Source organism: Oryctolagus cuniculus, chromosome 12, assembly GCF_964237555.1.
Source record: "Oryctolagus cuniculus chromosome 12, mOryCun1.1, whole genome shotgun sequence".
Classification (NCBI taxonomy): Eukaryota; Metazoa; Chordata; class Mammalia; order Lagomorpha; family Leporidae; genus Oryctolagus; species Oryctolagus cuniculus.
Genome location: NC_091443.1, coordinates 81,948,814 through 81,970,176, shown reverse-complemented (window position 1 = coordinate 81,970,176; position 21,363 = coordinate 81,948,814). Strand labels below are relative to the sequence as shown.

At 41.6% G+C, this 21,363-nt stretch overlaps 1 protein-coding gene across 42 annotated transcripts in view; it reads right to left on the bottom strand.

Annotated features, from left to right (window-relative positions):
- Positions 1-8,306: 8,306 nt before the first annotated feature.
- RNF111 (ring finger protein 111) overlaps positions 8,307-21,363 on the bottom strand; it is a 136,434-nt gene continuing 123,377 nt past the window's right edge. For 17 of the 42 annotated variants that reach the window (XM_017347988.3, XM_017347989.3, XM_051821951.2 and 14 more), the window contains 6 exons: positions 21,199-21,351; positions 20,252-20,378; positions 14,374-14,466; positions 13,138-13,233; positions 11,452-11,579; positions 8,307-9,957 (listed from right to left, as the gene is read on the bottom strand). In XM_017347988.3, the coding sequence (XP_017203477.2) occupies positions 9,840-9,957; positions 11,452-11,579; positions 13,138-13,233; positions 14,374-14,466; positions 20,252-20,378; positions 21,199-21,351 (715 nt within the window). In that variant the 3' untranslated portion in view covers positions 8,307-9,839. The remainder of the gene's footprint in view (positions 9,958-11,451; positions 11,580-13,137; positions 13,234-14,373; positions 14,467-20,251; positions 20,379-21,198; positions 21,352-21,363) is intronic. The other 25 variants (XM_017347993.3, XM_008268951.4, XM_070054286.1 and 22 more) reach the window with 3 other exon arrangements.

Here is a 21,363-nt window from a genome sequence, read left to right as displayed (position 1 = left end):
TCCCCCCCCCCCCCCGCTTTTAAATGACACCTCTGTCTTCATTGAAAAACCCAACCTCTGTGAAAAAACAAAAATGAAAGTTTCGTGAAAGTAGACGTAAGACGCCACCGAATTGGACAAGGCCTCGCCTAGGACGTTCTCCAGGTTTGTATTGGGTGCGCTGAAGCTGGGTCTACGCAAGACCCGGGCAAGACCGCTGCTGACTTTCATTGCTCTTCCCCAAAGACCGGGGTGGATCTGCATTGCCGGGGCCTGCAAGTGTGCTATGTTGCTGAGACGCAAACATGTGCTACAGTAGAGGGAATTGTGGAGTTTCCTCAAATACTAAGATTCCTAGGGAAGCACCCCCCCCCCCCCCCCGGAAAAAAAAGGGACGAGTGATTTGTGTCATTCATGAGGAAGAGAGAGAGAGAGAGAAGTCTTCCATCCGCTGGTTCACTCCCCAGATGACCGCAACAGCCGGAGCTGCGCCGCTCCGAAGCCAGGAGCCAGGAGCTTCTTCCAGGCCTTCCCACACGGGTGCAAGGGCACAAGGACTTGGACCATCTTCCACTGCTTTCCCAGGCCACAGCAGAGAGCTGGATGGGAAATGAAGCAACCGGGACTTGAACCGACGCCCATAGGGGATGCTGGCACAGCAGGCGGTGGCTTTACCTGCTACGCCACAGAGCTAGCCCCTAAATAAATATATCTTTAAAAAAAGAGAGAGAGAGAGAGAGGCTGGCACTGTGGAGTAGCTAGTTAAGCCCCAGCCTGCAGCGCCGGCATCCCAGATGAGCACCGATTTGATTTCCAGCTGCTCCACTTCTGATTCAGCTCCCTGTGAATGCACCTGGGAAGCAGCGCAAGATGGCCCAAGTGCCAGAGCCCCTGCACCCACATAGGAGACCTAGAAGAAGCTCCTGGCTCTGGCCTGGCCCAGCCCCAGCCATTGCGGCTGTTTGGGAAATGAATAAGTGGATGGAAGACCTCTCTCTTTCCTGCTCTCTGTAACTCTGCCTTTCAAATAAATAAATAAAATCTTTAAGAAAGAAGAAAATACCATCACTCTAAGACCTAACTCATTAGCATGAGTTCATGAATATATAATTCCATACTTTATAAAACTCAGACCACAGGAAGTATAGTTAGTGATCAATTATAGAGAACATTAATTAACTATAAGTATACAGAAAATGATGACAAGCGTATTTAATAGCTTTAAGATACAGTTTAAGCAAAATGAAGATAGCTGTACTATAATATCTGAAGAACTAGCACTCAAGAAGAAACCAGATTTATTCTCACGTTTCTCTAGACTATCAACCCTATACCTAATGTTACAGGAACCAAAGGAAAAGAACTTTCTAGGGGTGGTCATTTGAGCAGCAGTTAAAACTCCACTTGGGACACCTGCACCCCATAACAGAGTACCTGGGTTTGAGTCCCAGTTCTGCTTCTGATTCCAGCATCTCCCGGAAGCAGCTGGTGATGGCTCAAGCACTTGGGTCCCTGCCACCCATGTGGAAGATTGAGTTCCAGGCTCCGGATTTTGACTTGGTCTCTCTCTCTTTCCTTTTTTTTTTTTTTTAAATAATTGTTCTATTTATTTGAAAGTCAGAGTTACACAGAGAGAGGAGAGGAAGAGAGGAAGGGGGGGGAGAGAGAGAGAGAGAGAGAGAGAGAGACACGTGAGCTGAGCTGATCCGAAGCCAGGAGCCTCTTCCAGGTCTCCTACAGGGGTGCAGGGGCCCAAGGACTTGGGCCATCTTCTACTGCTTTCCCAGATCATAGCAGAGAGCTGGATCAGAAGAGGAGCAGCCAGGACTCAAACCGGTGCCCATATGGGATGCCGGCGCTGCAGGCTGGGGCTTTAACCCGCTGCACCATAGTCCGCCCCCAAAGGAAATGTGCTTCCCTCCATAAGTAGTACTCTGTCACAGGAAGAACATAACCAGAGGCATGATCACTGTATTGCTCTGTTCTACAGCTAAACAGAACCAATAAGATGTGTGTGTAAACAGAAATACAAGATTCCTTGTAATTTGCTTATGTAGTTATGAAGGCCGACAAGTCTCAGGATCTGCAATATGCAGACTGGAGACCCTCAAGACCTAAGCCCGTACTTCTAGTCAGAGAGCTGGCAGACTCGAGACCCAGAACAGACATTTGGTTTGAGTCTGAAGGCAGAGAAAGCTTACATTCCAGCTCAAAGACTGTCAGACACGAAGATTTCCCTCTATTTGCGGGAGGGCAGCCTTTTTGTTCCGATCAAGGTTTCAGCTGATTAGACGAGGCTCATCCACACTAGGGAGCGCCATCTGCTTTACTCAGTCTGCTGACTCAAATGAGCCACATTTACAAACAGCCTCTCACACACACCTAGAATACTGTTTGACCAAATGATTGTTAAGCCATGGCCCAAAGTGCCAGATAAAATGAACCATTCTAATAGTAGCTACCAAGAATACTGTGCAAAGATTTCCCAAGTTATACAAAGGTGAGGCAGGGGAACAGACATACCCAGTGATCTCCAACCTATAAGCTTCTTTTTCTCAGCTATCAGCCTAGGGGAAGAACAGCTGCACTGTGGATGCCCCTACTTGAGAACCAAGGTCGTTCTCTACGTGGGCTTCTTGTAGAGTATGTTCAGCTTCTTTGTAGTAGGACTCCTTGCAAGGCAAATGGACTTATCTTACCTTCCTGTGATGAATTTAAAATGACCCCAATTTCTTTGCTGCACATTTCCTTAGCAGGTATAGCCTATGTCCTCTCCTCCCAAATCTGAGCTAATTTTGTTATTTGCTTGGACCAACAGAATGTGACACAAGTGGTGCGGTTCTGGTTTCGGTTGCAGGCTCATGTCTCAGGAAGGTTGGTGTTCTCTGTTTTGCCCCTTACAAGGGACAGACACCGAGAGAAACAGCAAGTGAACCATCTTAACATAAGGGAGTCTACAGCGATGGAGGCAGGGGGCTAGTGAGGAACAGGACTGCTGGTACCTGTGCCACAGTTCTGTGTGTACCACCCTGAGTGGTACTGGCTAGAAATATCCAACACGACTGCAGGCTATACCCACTCCCATCGTGTGCCAGATACCATGACACTTCTGAGATTTTCCAAAAAGTGGCACGGAAATGGGTGTTCTCAAGCCCCACCCCCAACCTCATCTCCTTTGGATATTCAGTTCTGGCCAAGTCACCGGTCCTTTTCCGATTAAAGGAGGACATTGTTAACTCCATGAGGCTGCATACACTCACTCCTGCGTGTGCAATCCCCTTTGCCTTTAAATAAATCTTGCTTTCTTGCTCACCTTCATGTCTTCTTGGAATTTTTTCTGGCTTGGAGATAAGATCCTGGACCAAGCCTAGCCAGGGGCCTCCCCCACAATGATAGGGACATTTTACAGTTCCCAGATGAATGCAAGTCACCTGAGGATCACCAGTTACATCACCGTGAGATCGAGCTAGGCCCGCTCAGATCTGCCCGAATTGCACGACCATGAGCAAATGTGTTGTAAGCCACTAAGTTTTAGGGTGTTTTGTTACAAAACAGGTAGCAGATACACTCAACCTGAGGCATTCCCGATCCTTGCACCAAATAAATTTTTCATTTCCCATTGGACTAGAGTTTAGTAAAACACAGCACAGAAGCTGGACTTTGCGATCATGTGTAAACTCTGACTTCTCAATAATGCTATCCTGAGTAGTTTTTTGCACAAACTTGAGTGCCTTTGTGGTTTATAGATGTTTTGGTATTTGGTTGTCTCCTGAGGGCACAAGGAAACACACATTTGTCTAGCACCGAGGCATGAATCACACATTACTGAAGGCCTTGGGAAGCACTGAAGCCTGTCTGATAGAACTTCTGCCCACACAAGACCAGAAGTTAATGTGTTTTTAAAACATACAAATCCTTAGCCACCCTTTCTTTCAACAGTAGAACCCAGTTTACCTCAAATCAGGCTGTATGTAGTGAGTCTTGCTTCTAATAAATAGAATGTGGCAGAAGTGACAGAATATAAGTTGAGACTAGGTTAAAAAAAAAAAAAAAAAGAAACAGCACGGTGGCTACTTTCGGCTCTCCCTGGGATCGTTTGCTCTGGGGAAATCTACCTCATCATGGAGACATTCAAGCAGCCCTAAGGAGCAGGGCTGGGGGTGGAGGTGGGTAGTGGAGCAAGGACATGAGGTTTTTTTCCCAGGTTACTGTGTGCTAACAGCCTCGAAGGTCATCTTAGCAGCAGATCGTCCAGTCCAGTCAAGCCTTCACATGACTGCTACCACAAGAGACAGGGCTACAAATGCCGGACAAATCTGCTGCCGACAGCCTGACACACAGAGCTGAGATAATGTGTGACGTTAAACCACTATATTTTGGAGTTTCAAAGCAATAGATAACTCTTTCTCTGCAGTAAATAATAAACCTTTGATGGACTATGTGGCTAACTGATGTTCTAGGAACCCAGGTACTCTCTGAGCAAAAATACGAATAGCACGGTAGTCAAAAGAGCAACTCAATGAAAGGCATTCTTCATTCCTTTTTAGACAGGCTAGAAAACAGTGGATGGGAGACTTGTCCTGTCTCTTCCAATTCACTTGGCAAACATTTTTCTTACACAAAGCTTCCTGAGAATCTAAAGAACAGAACCCCCATGATAACATGTCTGGAGTGTCTCATACTAACAGATAAATTCCCAGCTATGTGAGAGACAGGGCATCCCTCAACTGTGAGATTAGAAGTGTTTTTAAAATTATGTTTTACATTTATTTTATTTGAAAGGCAGAGCTACAGTGAGAGGGAGACACAGAGAGGAGAGAGATCTTACATCTGCTGCTTTACTCCCCAAATGGCTACAACAACCAGAGCTGGGCCAGGCCAAAGCCAGTAGCTTCTTCCAGGTCTCCTATGTAGGTGCAGGGGCTCAAACAATTGGGCCATCTTCCACTGCTTTCCCAGGCGCATTAGCAGGAAGCTCAATCAGAAGCAGAGCAGCCAGGTTTCAAACTGGCACCCATATGAAATGCTGGAGCTGCAGGCAGCCGCTTAATCTGCTGCACCACAGCACTGGGCCCTCAAAATGTGTTTTGAGTTGTGCCCCCAGCCATACAGGCAATGGCAGAAAAAAATTCTCACTTTCCAGAGCAAAATATATCGATAACAATCTGAAGTTAACATTTTCCAAAGGTTCTCCCCTCCCCTTATTGAATACCACAATTCAAAGTAAAGCTGACTGAACAGAACCCACAATAGAAAATTAATATTTAATTAATCTAATCCATTTTCTAGTGATAGTAGAAGAATCATATATGTAATTTTTGGGGGCTAAACAGAAGATTCCAGAAACCCACACCTTCCAAGCGCTCTCTCATTGATTGCCATTAACCTAAGGTAAGCCTAGAAGAAGCTAAAATGCAACATAGGCAGCTTAGTAATGTGTATTAACTCTCACAGGGCACCAATCCCCTGCCTAACAGTTTGGTGGAGAGAAAAATCCTGAGGAAAAAAAATTTAATTTTAGGTCAGGGAGATCTTGTGCTAATTCTGATTTACTGGCAGCAGGTGCCTAAACCACAGCCTTGAATAACATTAATGGGCAACTTTTTTTTTTTCTTTTTATTAAGAAAAAAGCCGGCCGGCGCCGCGGCTCACTAGGCTAATCCTCCGCCTTGCGGCGCCGGCACACCGGGTTCTAGTCCCGGTCGGGGCGCCGGATTCTGTCCCGGTTGCCCCTCTTCCAGGCCAGCCCTCTGCTGTGGCCAGGGAGTGCAGTGGAGGATGGCCCAGGTGCTTGGGCCCTGCACCCCATGGGAGACCAGGAAAAGCACCTGGCTCCTGGCTCCTGCCATCGGATCAGCGCGGTGCGCCGGCCGCAGCGCGCCGGCCGCGGCGGCCATTGGAGGGTGAACCAACGGCAAAGGAAGACCTTTCTCTCTGTCTCTCTCTCTCTCACTGTCCACTCTGCCTGTCCAAAAAAAAAAAAAAAAGCCTGCAAGTCAAAGGGGAAGAAAGCACATGTGCTGGGAACCTTCCAACCCATCAGATAAAGAATGAAGAGGACTATTCCTTCTTATCTAGTCATCAGTTGGCTGGACTCAAAGAAACAGAAATGTTAACAGCAAAAACTGATCTATGGTTTAGCATCTTGCTAAGCTACCATTTTCTTTTTTTTCTTTTTGACAGGCAGAGTGGACAGTCAGAGAGAGAGAAAGGTCTTCCTTTTGCCGTTGGTTCACCCTCCAATGGCCACCACGGCTGGCGTGCTGCGGCCAGCGCACCGCGCTGATCTGAAGGCAGGAGCCAGGTGCTTCTCCTGGTCTCCCATGGGGTGCAGGGCCCAAGTACTCGGGCCATCCTCCACTGCACTCCCGGGCCACAGCAGAGGGCTGGCCTGGAAGAGGGGCAACTGGGACAGAATCCGGCGCCCTGACCGGGACTAGAACCTGGTGTGCTGGCGCCGCAAGGTGGAGGATTAGCCTATTGAGTCGCGGCGCCAGCCCTAAGCTACCATTTTCAAAAGTGGAACTATCTGGTGGTAGAGTGAGATGGAATGAGCATAGAAAAAAGTTACATTCTTAAGTATGTATCATGAACACAGCCCTTTATACTCATTATCTCATTTCATCTTGGCAAAATAACCCTAAAAAAGTAAGTTTCCATTCTGTTTTGTAGATGAGAAAAGGTAAGTGTCCATTGTTTTGTAGATGAGAAAGTTGACTCAGAGAGCTTAAGCTGTACAATTTTTTTTTTTTTTTTTTTTTTTTTTTTTTTTTTTTTTGACAGGCAGAGTGGACAGTGAGAGAGAGAGACAGAGAGAGAAAGGTCTTCCTTTGCCGTTGGTTCACCCTCCAATGGCCGCCGCTGCAGCCGGCGCACCGCGCTGATCCTGGCAGGAAGCTGTACAATTTTAAAACCCAAATCTGACCCTGAACTCTATATTCACACCAGTATTCTTAAATACCGCATGTGGCCTGTGATGGGTAGAGAAGGGAAAAGAAACTGTCCCCAGCAGGCCCAATGACAAAGTATAGTTGGCAACATTTATCTCCCTTAGTGAGAATTTTTTTTAAATAATTCTTAATTCAAGAAAGCAACTGAAATCTATGACTGAGAAAAGATAATTCACCCTTGATATATCCAACATCATGACACATGAAGTCTTTAATAAACAGTAGCATTTACTGTTCCCAGAGGTTTTGGAAGTTAGACGTTAGGATGCATTCTCTACAGATTTAAATTATTACCATTCACAAAACACTAAAAATGAAATGTCCACAAGATTTTATATTTTAATTTCAGTGTTTCAACTAGTTACAAATAACGATTTTGAAAACAGACTAGTTTTTCCCTATCTCAGTTGTTACGGCTCAAATGTTGAAGTGTGCTAGCAACTAAAATAAAGTCACCAAAGTAAGAAAAGAGTTTCAAATATCAGTTTATCACTTGGATATTAACAACAATAAAAATAAGAATTTGCTGACAAAATAATTTTAGTTTTGAAGTATTTGGACAACTGTCACTGAAATGTTCACTATGACATAAGATGCAGTAGCAGATGGAAGACAGCAAAACAAACACAAAAACTTAAAAGTTCAAAATCATTTTCTTCCTTACTTGGTTCATTTCTAATCACCATTTTCTATCACCATTTTCTATAGCTTACCGGTAAGCTCCTGCATTAACAATTCAGCTTTGTGCCACAAATACTTACATTAATTTTAAAGTAACAATGCTTTACCTACATTAAAAAAAAATCAGTAGTAATTATAAGGCAGATCAACAGGTAGTCGTGCATCTAAATCTGAAGTAATATTAAAAAATAGAAAAATCTATCTGTGCTGTTCCTGTGTTTGGGAGAATATCCAGAGGACTCCATGGTATGGAATTTTCTCCAGCTTGCTTATCCTTCTTCAATCCTTTGGCCCAGAGCCAGGGTTTTCCAGTGGCAAAGTCTTACATCCATCATAGTCTAATGAAGGGAGATGGGCAACTTGTTCTTTTGCCCAGTAAGATGGCAGACATGAGTCACTTTCTCCCTTAATCTCCCAACCTTCTGCAACAGCAGCTTAATTATCAAGTATACTTTAAAAAGTTATTTCATAACCAAAATTTTTAACCATAATCCATCCTCCATTTGCGCACATACTATGTTGAAGCATGTTGATATTGACAATTACTACAGTGTAACATTTACTAATGTAAAAAAGTAGCCATAATTTAACGAATACAAACACCAAATTATGCAAATGTCAATTTAAATGAGATCACTTTCTATGAATTTCAAGTTAATATAAATTGTTTTATAAAAACTAATTATGAAACACAAAGACAATAGAAATATAAGTTATTTATTAATCAATCCACTTACAAAGCAGGTGGCTTAATGCAAGCTTATTGACATCTTCACATATGATCCATGGGAACATGTCTTCCACATACAGACAGTGATAGTACTGACTGGATGCATTTGCAATCTGGGGCATATTAAGCATATTTAAACAAATAAAATTAGACTATCCTGTATATGAAAGTATCTTGATAATATGTATCCTTAAGTGGATTAAAACTTCCTCCAAAGGAGAAATGTTAGTATGTTAACTTAACTTTATATTCTATATTATGCAGTAAATCTTAACTATAGAAATTAAAAATTTTAAATCAGTGATCGACTCTTGGTAATGTATGAAGTGGGAGTATATAACCATAGCAACAGTAGGTTGACAGTATAATTTGTGCCTCACAGTTTCTGCAGATTTATTGTTTTCAAGTTTAGAGAGAAATAAAACAAGAGACATGTAGATTCAGCTGACTTTATTTATCTTGAGACTAATAAAAATCCCTTAAAAGTGATCCTGGGACCTTTAGAAGTTCTATGAATGCATAGATACCTGCTAATGACTGAAATTCTAAACCTTGACTAAATGTGTTTACAAAATCAACGTAAGCAGATATCTTCACTATTCATGCTTGGCAGAAGACTGAACAAAACTCTACATGTCTTTTTCAATTTCCCTAAAATTTGTTAAATCTGCAAGTATGTACAATCCAGGTAACTGAATTTAATATTTAGTGTTCATCAGAGCTGTTTCACAGCAGCAAAAATTCAATCAGGGAAAGAAAGTTCTAAATGATGTAGGAAAAAGATAAATACAATCAGAACAGCAGTCTAAATGTATGATATCAATATTCAACTCTATCTGCACTGTGCTGAGAGGAAAAGGATACACCAAGAAAATTTCTATTGATCACTCTGGTGATATGGATACCACCTGCATCTGATTGAATATGGGTTGTAGTCTGTTCCCAGTATTAAGGATGGTATTTAACCCAGAACTCCATATTGTAAATATACAGCAGCCATTTTGTCCTAATTAAGGAATGTCTTAATACACAATATTATCATTTTCTAGAGGATCTTTATACATTAAACTAAAGTACATGATTGATTAAATTAAAGGTTAGTAATGGATAAAAAAATTTCATAATTCTCAAGGCTTGGTACTATGTAAAAAACAAAGACCACAAAACTCTACTTACTAAAGCAGCTAATCTTGCCTGCAAGTTTAGGGTCACAAGCCCATAATATGTGCAAAGAAATGCAATACAAGGAACCATGCAAAAATACAGTAAAATGATACGGGAAAAATGTCAAATCTAGAAAAAAAAAAAGCTTTATAAATACATCAAAATCAACTGTATACATAAATTGTAGGGCTAGCATTAGTTGTACCATATAGCAGAGCCAGCACTCTAAGTTCAATGCTTTCATATCTGCGCAGGTAAGTCATGCCATCTTTGGTTGACTGCAGTACCAGGAAGGATGGGAACGCGAGGGAGGGCAAGAGTCCCGAAACATGGTGTCAACTTTCACTTGGCAGCTGGGCCTCAATGTCCACTCTGCATATGGGGCACTTCTTATTGGTAATCAGCCATTGGTCAACACACACTTGGTGGAAAAGGTGCATACATGGAAGGCGTCTAGCAATGGCAAAGAAAACAAAAAGCAAGTTAATTTTAAAAATGACAATTACCAGGCCATTTATTTGTAAAGAAGTTATGCATGAAATAATTCAGCACTGTTTTAAAGTTACTAGGCACTTTATCTTCTGGAGAAAAAAAACATCTCCCTTATGGGCAGTATAATATAGAAATGACTAAGATAATGAACTGTAATAGTAATGGAATGAAATTATATAACATCAACAATCGTAAGAACAAAAATTACGTTGGCAGCCATTCCGGTTTTGTCTATGTGCATGAGCTCTCAATGCTATGGAGCCGGCAGTATGTTCTCTATCACATAACACTGCATACATATTTCTAATACCAAATCACTGTATTTTTCAATATATTCTCTAATGTAATAATCTCTCAAAAAAATTAGAATTTATGTTGTAAATATATAGTAGCCATGTTGTTATAATTAAGGACATATTATTTTATATCCAGAAGATTTTGATATATTAAACTTTAATACATGACTGACTAAAAATCAATAATATTGTTTTCACAGGATAACTGTCATACCCACTTACTTCTGTGCTACCATTTTATTGGCAGGTCAAAAGGAGATGTTTACTTTAGGATACCATAAATATTATCAATAAGAAAGGGAGAAATAAAGCTTCCAGGAAGACAGAGTACCACTGAATTTCAGTATAAATGTGGGATAAAAGTAACTGACCCAATGTCCATTATTACTACTGTCCATTGTTGAAAGCACTTTGACTTCCTAATGTTTTGTAAAACTAGTAGCTAAAAAGAGGTATTCTAATTATTTCTTGAACAATATTAGTCAATATTGTAAAAGCAACTAACTTTCATATTTATAAATCTCCATTGAAAACACAGCACTCAAATTACTTTCTATGTGGTATGGTAGGCAATAATTTATAATTTTTGCCTTCTCAGTATAATTATAAAGTAGATCAACATTATTATCACATGGTTCTACAATATGTCATAGAACCTGCTTTAAGGCATTATGTGACATTGAAAAATCAGGAAATAGTAACAAAACACTAAGTGTACAGATAGAAAGAAAACCTAAAATTAATACTGGTTTAGCAAAATAACCTAACACTTTCTAAATTATAAAAGTCAAAGTAGAGAACAGTCCGACAAGCTGCGAGGAAATCTTAGAGCTAAATCAATTTTAGAAAGCCCTGTCAACCAAACTGCATCCAACCAGTCTAGATTCCTGTTTTTAAGCTTTGGGGAATACAGTAGTGTAATTCCCCAGATCTCCAAGTCTCTCAGATTCTTCTTTCTGAAAGATTTACAAAAGCTAGCCTTGGTGTGAGCTTAAAATAATCTTTTTATTCCTTCACTCACTGTAAAAAGCCTGTTCTACACATCAGAAGTTGATAACAGGTATGCCAGAAATAATCTTCATTTGGTTTCTAGTTTACTTTCAAATAAAGCCCTTGTCAAGTTTTGACAATGGATTTTAGTTAATTAATATCTAGTTACCTCACATCTTCACCTTCCTCTAAAATAGACAAACAGATAGTACATTTTTCCTCGGTGTCTTCCTCAGTCCCTTCTTCCCCATCTTGTTTGCAGTGCAGTTTCCTCTGTGAGAACCAATCAGTTGTTACCTTATTAGTAGAGATGACATTATTGAACAACTGAGTAAAGTCTGTGTTTATTTCAAAAACAAAACAAAAAACAAAACCATACCACACATCACCCCCAACTTATTTCCCAAGTAAGACTGTCATGAATTAATGGATGAATTAAATGATTATCAATTAAGATTCTTTTAAGACCCTCTACTACCCAGCATCAAAAGTAAAATCAAATTTAACAGAAATACATTAGTTTGAAATCTATTACTTTTAATCCTCAATGAAGATTCCAAATAATACAAATTCTATTTTTGTTCTATCATGAGCATAGTTAAATACATTTTATTTTACTAATTAATATTTCAATAATATCCATATAAATTAATGTTACAGTATTTAGACAGTTGAAAGAACTTAAATTTAGTTGCAACACTTCACTAATACTCTTATAAACAGATGAAAAATATAAAGAAGAGTCATTTTTACACCTTAATATTATTCTCTGTATAGCACAGAGCATCATTTAAGAAACTTATTTGACATGTCTACTCTTAACTTCCAAGGAAGGAAATATTAGAATTATAGAGCAACTAAATATCCATCAAGGTAAGTGATTACTTAAAAAAAAAAAAAATTACAGTATTGTCATGATGTAAACTATTAAGAAGAATGTAGCTGTGGCTTAGTAGGTAAAGCTGTGGCCTGCAGTGCCAGCATCCCATTAGGGGTGCCAGTCCAAGTCTTGGCTGCTCCACTTTGGATCCAGCCCCCTGCTACAGGCCTGGGAAAAACAGCAGAGGATGACCCAACTGCTTGTGTCACTGCTACCCTATGGGAGACCTGCAGAAGGCTCCTGGCTCATGGCTTCGGCCTCACCCAGACCCAGCTGTTGTAGCCATCTGGGGAGTTAACCAAGTGCCTGGACTATCTCTCTCTCTCCCTTTCTCTGTAACTCTTTCAAATAAGTAAATAAATCTTGAAAAAAAAATATATAGGTGAGCTGAGTACTGACAGAATACAAAGGCAACATACAAAACTATCTGCACATCATCCTCTTTGTATTATGTTTTAATGCAAAAGAAATATATGTGTGTGTGTGTGTGTACATTATAGAAGGCACAAAAATTCTGGAAGAAGAATTTATTTCTGTACTTCCAAGAAAATGTTAATCCTAAGTATATTTTGCTTCAGTAATAACAGAGAGTGCCAGCATTCCATATAGGAGCCGGTAAGTATCCTGACTGCTCCACTTCTGATCAAGCTCTCTGTTAATAGCTGGGAAAGCAGTGGAAGATGGCCCAAGTGCTTGAGCTGCTGCACCCATGTGGGAGACCTGGAAGAAGCTCCTGGCTCCTGGCATCAGATTGGTCCAGCTCTGGCTGTTGCAGCCATTTGAGGAGTGAAGCAGTGGATAGAAGACTGCTCTCTGTCTCTCTGTAACTCTGCCTCTCAAATAAATAAATCTTTAAAAATAAGTAAGTAAATAAATAACATATCTACTAGGTTCCACAAGTTCAACGGAAAGCCATAATACTGAACGTTACACATTTCAATAATATTCTAGAAGTTTCATGGAATAATTTCTTACCTTTTTATATTTATGGGGATATGTACATCTTTCAATTGTCCCCTGGGATGCTCCACGATTGACATTTCCTAATCTTTCTTCCAAATGAATCAGTTCCTGAAAGGGAAGGGTAACTACGATTAAAAGCCAGGACGATAATATTTTAAACAATGTTGTCAATACTGTACAGGAGTAATAATCTTACATTTGACAAGGTAACAGTTTGTTTACACAACAGTTCTTATATATGGTATAGCAAATGATGGTTTCAAAATTTTTTGCTCAGCCACCTGAAGTAGTTTCACAAAGTCATCCTTATAAATTTGGGTAACAATATAAGTATTACCACATGGTATTACAAAATCAGTAAGTTTGTACACATGTAGAAGAAATCATTCATTCTAGCAAATTAGGGAAGCAAATTAAACAATTTTCATAAATCATATCAACTGTAATTTCTAAACTAACATGAAGAAACAAGGACTTGAAATATTTAGCTACAAAGTAAATTATTTAAGCTATTTTTGTCTCCAGCAATGTTTCACTAAAAATTAAGCTCAGGCAAAGGCAAAGGTTTGGGGCTGGCTTTGTGGTGCAGCAGGTTGAGCCGCTGCCTACAATACTGGCACACTGTATGGGACCCAGTTCCAATGCTGGCTACTCCATGTCTGATGCACCTTCCTGCTAATATGCCTAGGAATGCAGTGGAAGTTGGCCCAAGTGCTTGAGCCCCTGCACCCATGTGGGAGCTCCTCGCTTTGGTCTGGTGCAGCCTTAGCCCTTGTGGTCATTTGGGGAGTGAACCACAGGATGGAAGATCTGTCTCTCTCTTTGTAATTCTGCAGATTTATTTATTTGAAAACACTCATGGGATGCTGGCACTGTAAGCAGAAGCTTTACCCAATATACCACAATGCCTGTCCCGAAATAAATAAATCATTAAAACCAGAAAAAAAAAAGCATCAAGGTTTTCCCCATACATTAAATTATATTGTTCACTATTTTTATACTGATTTAATATATCTTTATATTTAGATATTTTAATTTATTCTTTAAATACTTTTTAACCTAAGATTAATGTTTCCTATCAAATTTTCTATAACCCCAGAAGCAATATCAGAAAATGGTACATTTTACTGCTTCATGATTCCCAGTCATTGTATTAGTCCTACGTAATTATGAATACTAGCAACATATCTATATATATATTCTTCTGCACTGAAAATACTGTGATACATATCTTCACTTATTACATACCTCAAAATTGCCCCTGAAAGGACCTCTGAATGATGTTCCATCCAATCCTGATGAAATGTAACGGATATGAGGATAGCCTGCCATGTCAGGAACCTGTTTTAATAAAAAAAAAAAAAAAAAAAAGACAGACTAAATCAGTTAAGAACAGATGTGTAACTGACTATTAACACTGAATAATTCAAGATATTCATTGCTCTCCAAGTACTCAAAAATTCAATCAACCTTAGTAAATACACATAAGTACAACTAAGCATTCAGTAGTGGGGCTGGCACTGGTGTAGCAGGTAAAGCCACCACCTGCAGTGCCAGCATCCCATATGGGTACCAGTTCTAGTCCCAGGTGCTCCACTTCCAATCCAGCTCTCTGCTATGGCCTGGGAAGCAGTGGAAGATGAGGCAAGTCCTTGGGCCCCTGCACACGTGTGGGATACACAGAAGCTCCTGACTCCTGGCTTCAGACCAGCCCAGCTCCAGCTGTTGTGGCCATCTGGGGAGTGAACCAGTGGATGGAAGAGTGGATGGAAGACCCCTCTCCCTCTCTCTCTCCCCTCCCCTCTCTCCGTCCCTCCCTTCCTCCACCTCTATGTAACTCTGTCCCTCAAATAAATAAATCTCTAAAAAAAAAAACCTCTCATAACACTAACAATATGATCAGAATAGAAAAAAAAAACAGTTGTTTCATGAAATAAAGATTTCCTGATTTACATAAAGAATCCTATGTAGCAAACACTCTCACATAATCCTGATGCTCTTGGTACCTCAAACTTCAAGAGGAAAATTATATGACCTTATTATTATTTTTTTTTTTTGACAGGCAGAGTGGATAGTGAGAGAGAGACAGAGAGAAAGGTCTTCCTTTGCCGTTGGTTCACCCTCCAATGGCCGCCGCGGCTGGTGCACTACAGCCGGCGCACTGCGCTGATCCGACGGCAGGAGCCAGGTGCTTTTCCTGGTCTCCCATGGGGTGCAGAGTCCAAGCACTTGGGCCATCCTCCACTGCACTCCTGGGCCACAGCAGAGAGTGGGCCTGGAAGAGGGGCAACCGGGACAGAATCCGGTGCCCCGACCAGGACTAGAACCCGGTGTGCTGGCGCCGCTAGGTGGAGGATTAGCCTATTGAGCCACGGCACTGGCCCGTGATCTTATCAATAGATAAAAATGCACAGAATTTTCCAACAAAACTCAACCTCAAGATAATAGTCTTCGTGCCAGTGCTGCAGTTTAGAAAGCTAAGCCTCCACCTGCCGTGCAGACATGCCACATGGGCGCCAGTTCAAGTCCCAGCTGCTCATTTCCGACCAGCTCCCTGATAATGCAGCTGGGAAGGCAGAAGAAGATGGTCCAAGTGCTTGGGCCCCTGCACCCACGTGGGAGACCCAGAAGAAGCTTTCAGCTTCTGGAGGAGCCCCAGCCATTGAGGCCATTTGGGGAGTGAACCAAAGAATGGAAGATATCTCTCTTTCTCCCTGTATCTCTGCCTTTGAAATAAGTAAATAAATCTTAAAAAAAAAAAAAAAAAAAAAAAGGCCGGCGCCGCGGCTCACTAGGCTAATCCTCCGCCTAGCGGCGCCGGCACACCGGGTTCTAGTCCCGGTCGGGGCGCCGGATTCTGTCCCAGTTGCCCCTCTTCCAGGCCAGCTCTCTGCTGTGGCCAGGGAGTGCAGTGGAGGATGGCCCAGGTGCTTGGGCCCTGCACCCCATGGGAGACCAGGAAAAGCACCTGGCTCCTGGCTCCTGCCATCGGATCAGCGCGGTGCACCGGCCGCAGCGCGCCGGCCGTGGCGGCCATTGGAGGGTGAACCAAAGGCAAAGGAAGACCTTTCTGTCTCTCTCTCTCACTGTCCACTCTGCCTGTCAAAAAAAAAAAAAAAAAAAAAAAAGAAGAGGTAAGAGTCTTACGTTCTTTCCTTTAGCTTCCTAACAACCAAAGGCATCCATCCCCCATTTTTTATTTGGCTCTGTTAGTGGGAATTTTATCAGTGTTTTCTAAGGTTTTGTTAGATACAGTCAATCCTCAATGGATGTGGGTTCCACATTTGTGAACCGGCCTGCAGGCTAAAATGTGCTGATTACCCTAAAATCAATTTTTGCTTTCAAAGTAATTCATGGACATGCACAGAGCAACCAAAAACTTCAGTTGATCAACATGTGTATTCTCAATTAAGACAGAACAAGGCACTGCCTTCTTGTTTCAGTTTACACTATAAAAAAAAAAATGTATCTTTTGTGGTCTACTTTGTGCCATGTTTTTCTGTGCTTTTAGTTGCTGACATCATTGTTTAAAACAGCCCTGAAGAATAAGTTTAACTACTGCCTAGTGGTGCTAAGCTAAGAAGGCAAGGTATTATGTACCTCATGGAGAAAATATGTAACAGTAAGTTTCATTCAGGTGTGTCTGATTAGCTATTACTTCACCATTAAGGACTGAACAATATACATTAAATATGTTACTGTTAAACAGAAACATACATAAAACAAAGCTATATACTTATCAACTGTTCCGATACAGTTTTGTAGTATTCTGTCCTGTATTGTCCCAAAGAGTAAAGGTTCCATATTTGCTAACACACTGTTCACAGCAAATGTACAGTACATAACCCCTGTGAATACTGATATGATAGTCAGCTGCATCAGGAATACAGATTCTGGTGTAAAGCATCACTCGTCCATCTTTATAAATAAATCTCCAACATTACTTTTTTTTTTTTTTTTTTTTTTTGACAGGCAGAGTGGACAGTGAGAGAGAGAGAGACAGAGAGAAAGGTCTTCCTTTGCCGTTGGTTCACCCTCCAATGGCCGCCGCGGCCGGCGCGCTGCGGCCGGCGCACTGCGCTGATCCGATGGCAGGAGCCAGGAGCCAGGTGCTTTTCCTGGTCTCCCATGGGGTGCAGGACCCAAGCACCTGGGCCATCCTCCACTGCACTCCCTGGCCACAGCAGAGGGCTGGCCTGGAAGAGGGGCAACCGGGACAGAATCCGGCGCCCCGACCGGGACTGGAACCCGGTGTGCCGGCGCCGCTAGGCGGAGGATTAGCCTAGTGAGCCGCGGCGCCGGCCCTCCAACATTACTTCTTAATCAACCTCCACAGAATCATAACATAGACCCACCCACAGCAGGCTTTTTAGTTTTTTTTTTTTTAAATATACTTTTTTAAGATTTATTTATTTATTTGAAAGGCAGAGGCAGAGAGAGAGAGAAAGAGAGACAGAGAGGTCTTCCATCTGCTGGTTCACTCTCCAAATGGCTGCTGCAACGACACTGGTGTAGGGGCCACCTTCAACTGCTTTCCCAGGCCACAGCAGAGAGCTGGATCAGAAGTGAACAGCAGAGTCTCGAACTGGCACCCATATTGGATGCTGGCACCACAGGCGGTGGCTTTACCTGCTACACCACAATGCCGGCCCCTAGTTGATGGTTTTTTGTTGTTATTGTTTTAAGATTTATTTTATTTATTTAAAATCAGAGTAAAGGAGAGAGGGGAGAGAGAGAGAGAGAATCTTTAAACCACTGATTCACTCCCCAAATGGCTGCAGTGGTAAGGGCTGTGCCAAGCTGAAGCCAGGAGCTTCTTCCAGGTCTCCTATGTGGGTGTAGGGGCCCAAGCACATGGGTCATTTTCTGCTACTTTCCTAGGTGCATTAACAGGGAGCTGGATCAGAAGTGGAGCAGCTGAGACTTGAACTGGCACCCACATGGGATGCCAGTGTTGCAGGTGGCAGCTTTGCCTGCTATGCCATAGTGCCAGTCCTAGATTTCTTAGTTTTAAGAGATGACTCATGGGGCTGGCACCATGGCACAGAAGGTTAACCCTCTGCCTGCAATGTTAGCATTACATATGGGTGTCTGCTCGAGTCCTGGCTGCTCTACTTCTGATCCTGCTTACTTCTAATGTGCTTACAAAAATAGCAGAAGGTAGTCCAAGTACTTGTGCCCTTGCATCCATGTGTGACACCTGGAAGAAGCTCCTGACTTTGGCCTGGCCCAGGTGTAGCCATTGGAGCCATTTGAGGAGTAAACCAGCAGATGGAGATTTCTCTCTCTGTATCTTTGCCTTTCAAATAAATAAATCTTTTAAAAAAGAGTGATTCATATGTGGAAAAGAATTCAAAAGTAAGTAAGCAGTAACTTTTATTACATAAACTATCTGCAACTTTCATTATACTAACATCAATACTACTTCACAGCATCAAGAAGTTCAGAAATGGCTGGAAGTACCCAAACTTTCACTTACCCTGAAACTCTCTCCCTAGGCTCCCCTTCCTCTAGCTTTTATGGTTGAGCTTCTCCTTTCTGACAGAAACTTAATCCTTAGCCCTTGCTTCTCATCTTCTCCAGTTTTCCCCATCTAGTTTCATCCTTCCTTACCTAATTCCCATCCTTCTCTTCAGTATCTTTAAGTAAGTCCTCTCTAATGGTTTTCTGTCTTAAATCTAAAAGGTGAAGCTTCTCCAAACCTAAATTCTCTCTTTGATTCCTGAAATTATTGCCAATCCTATTTCCAACTTTCCTTTCACAGCCAAGCTTATAAGTAGTCTATATTCACTGTCTCCACATTTCACCTTTACTATAAACTAAGTGCCCCATCTCCATCTCTCATCATTACTGACAGTAATCAGTCTCACCAAACCATCAATAACTCTTTTTTTGTTGTTTGTTTTTGACAGGCAGAGTGGACAGTGAGAGAGAGAGAGAGACAGACAGAGAGAAAGGTCTTCCTTTTGCCGTTGGTTCACCCTCCAATGGCCGCCGCGGCCGGCGCACCACGCTGATCCCAAGGCAGGAGCCAGGTGCTTCTCCTGGTCTCCCATGCAGGTGCAGGGCCCAAGTACTTGGGCCATCCTCCACTGCACTCCCGGGCCACAGCAGAGAGCTGGCCTGGAAGAGGGGCAACTGAGACAGAATCCGGCGCCCCGACTGGGACTAGAACCTGGTGTGCCGGCGCCGCAAGGCGGAGGATTAGCCTGTTGAGCCGCGGCACCAGCTCACTAATTCTTTCAAAATGAGTGTATTCCACATTTCTCAAACTTCACCTTTATGTGATGAGAAGACTACAGATCATATTACTTTGACATGTTTGAAGTACAACACTATCATTTAAATACAGGATTGTCATTTTCCAATATTTTTAACTCTGGCATTTGATAAATTTTTTCCTGAGAATCTAATCTTCTCCCACAGATTCAATAGCACTATATAGTAATAGATAACCCAGATATCTCTGGAGGTTCAGACCATAAATTTAACTTTCTACTGGGAATTCAACCTTCATACAGTTATCTTAGATTCACTATGTCTAAAACTTAGCTCAGCTAACCCTTTCCTGAATCCTTCATCTAATATTCTCCAGTACAACAAATGTCACCACTCTATACCTTTTAACCATGCTAGAAACATAGGCATGATCCTACATACTACTCAAATGTGTCCCATCATTTTTATGCTAAGTGACATTGCCTTTGTTCAGGCATTCCCCAACATTTATCTTCTCTATTATAGTGTCTGAACAAGCTTCCTTTCTCTCACCCTTAAATCTACGGTCCATGTAAAGGGGGGGAGAGTTTCAGCCACAATATGATTAAATCACTCTAAAATCAAAAACATTAAGAAGGATGATTAGAAATTATCGTGATAGACCAAAAAATTGATTTTAAAAACATTTTGTACGTTGAAAGTACATTTTACTATGAAAACTATACAGATTTTAATATATCTGTATCTTTTCATAACACAATTTGCATCTAACAAGTTATTCTCAAATCCCATTAAAATAGGGAATAGCTAATGTATTAACCGAAAATGCTTTCAATAAAATATTTAGAAAAGGAAAACTACTTTTAGAAAGAGAATATGCCAGAATTTTGAAAATTTTCCATTTTACCATTAAAGGAAGTGCTCCTAATTGTAAGTGATGAAGTCGAGGAGGTGCGTGGTAATGGGCCAAGTGAGGATGCAATGCACCAGGTGTATAGGTAGCTGCAGTCACTCCAGCTTCAATTCCCAGTTCCCTGACAAGTAATAAAAACAGTTTAACTTTCAGGCCTCCTTACAGTGAATACTGATTAGAATCAAATATACTAGGGAAGGGAGATTCTGGAGTAAAGCATCATGCTTCCATCTTTATTAACAACAGAAATGGGGAATATAATGACATTTTCATCTAAGGTTTCTTAACATACAAAGCTGAGAAAAAGATAATTCAGCCCCAAAGATTTAACCAATAATTTTAAAATCTGAATACAAAGGTGGGGAGTGTATTAAGTTGTGAAAAGTAGACTCAGTTTAGGGAGTTAGCTTGGTGGCAAGCACCCCTGAAAAATGGGGGAAAAGCTCTACTCCTCTCACTTCCACATGGAATCTAGAGAAGAGTGTTGGTTATCAAAGGCTGGGGGTGGGGAATCAGGGGAAGGGAAGACTTCAGTCAGGTGGTACAAAGTTTCAGTTAGATAGGAGGAATATATCCTGGTGTTCTAGCATACAGGGTGGTAATCCCAGCCAACCATCAACATACTGTGCACTGCTCTATACATGGACTCAAATGTCATATTCTTCCCCATAAATACATATATAATTATTTGTCAAAAATAAAACCTTCTTTTGAGGAAAAAAAAGGCTCTACCCTTGCTTGCCATGGTTTGCTGACCTAGAACGCAGGTACCTATTCTGTCTTCTCCACCCCTACTCATCCAGAGGCAGCGCCTCACAGCTAAACAGAGGATTCTATTTCTCCACATCACCCTTCTGCTTGGCATTCCACTATGAAGAACCTCTTCCAGTAGTTTTAACAGAAGCTGCTGAGCATTGCTTTAAAATAAACAAGATACTGACCAGGCAGATCTCTCTGGAGCCTGTCGAGGATGTGAGGACATAGTCTGAGGCACATGAATATGATGCCCATGACCATAGTTTGGGTGCATTCTATGTGGATGGGGTGGGGGGCGTTCATGTGCCCGCCTGGAAACACAGAACACAAAAAGACCACTGGAAATAATT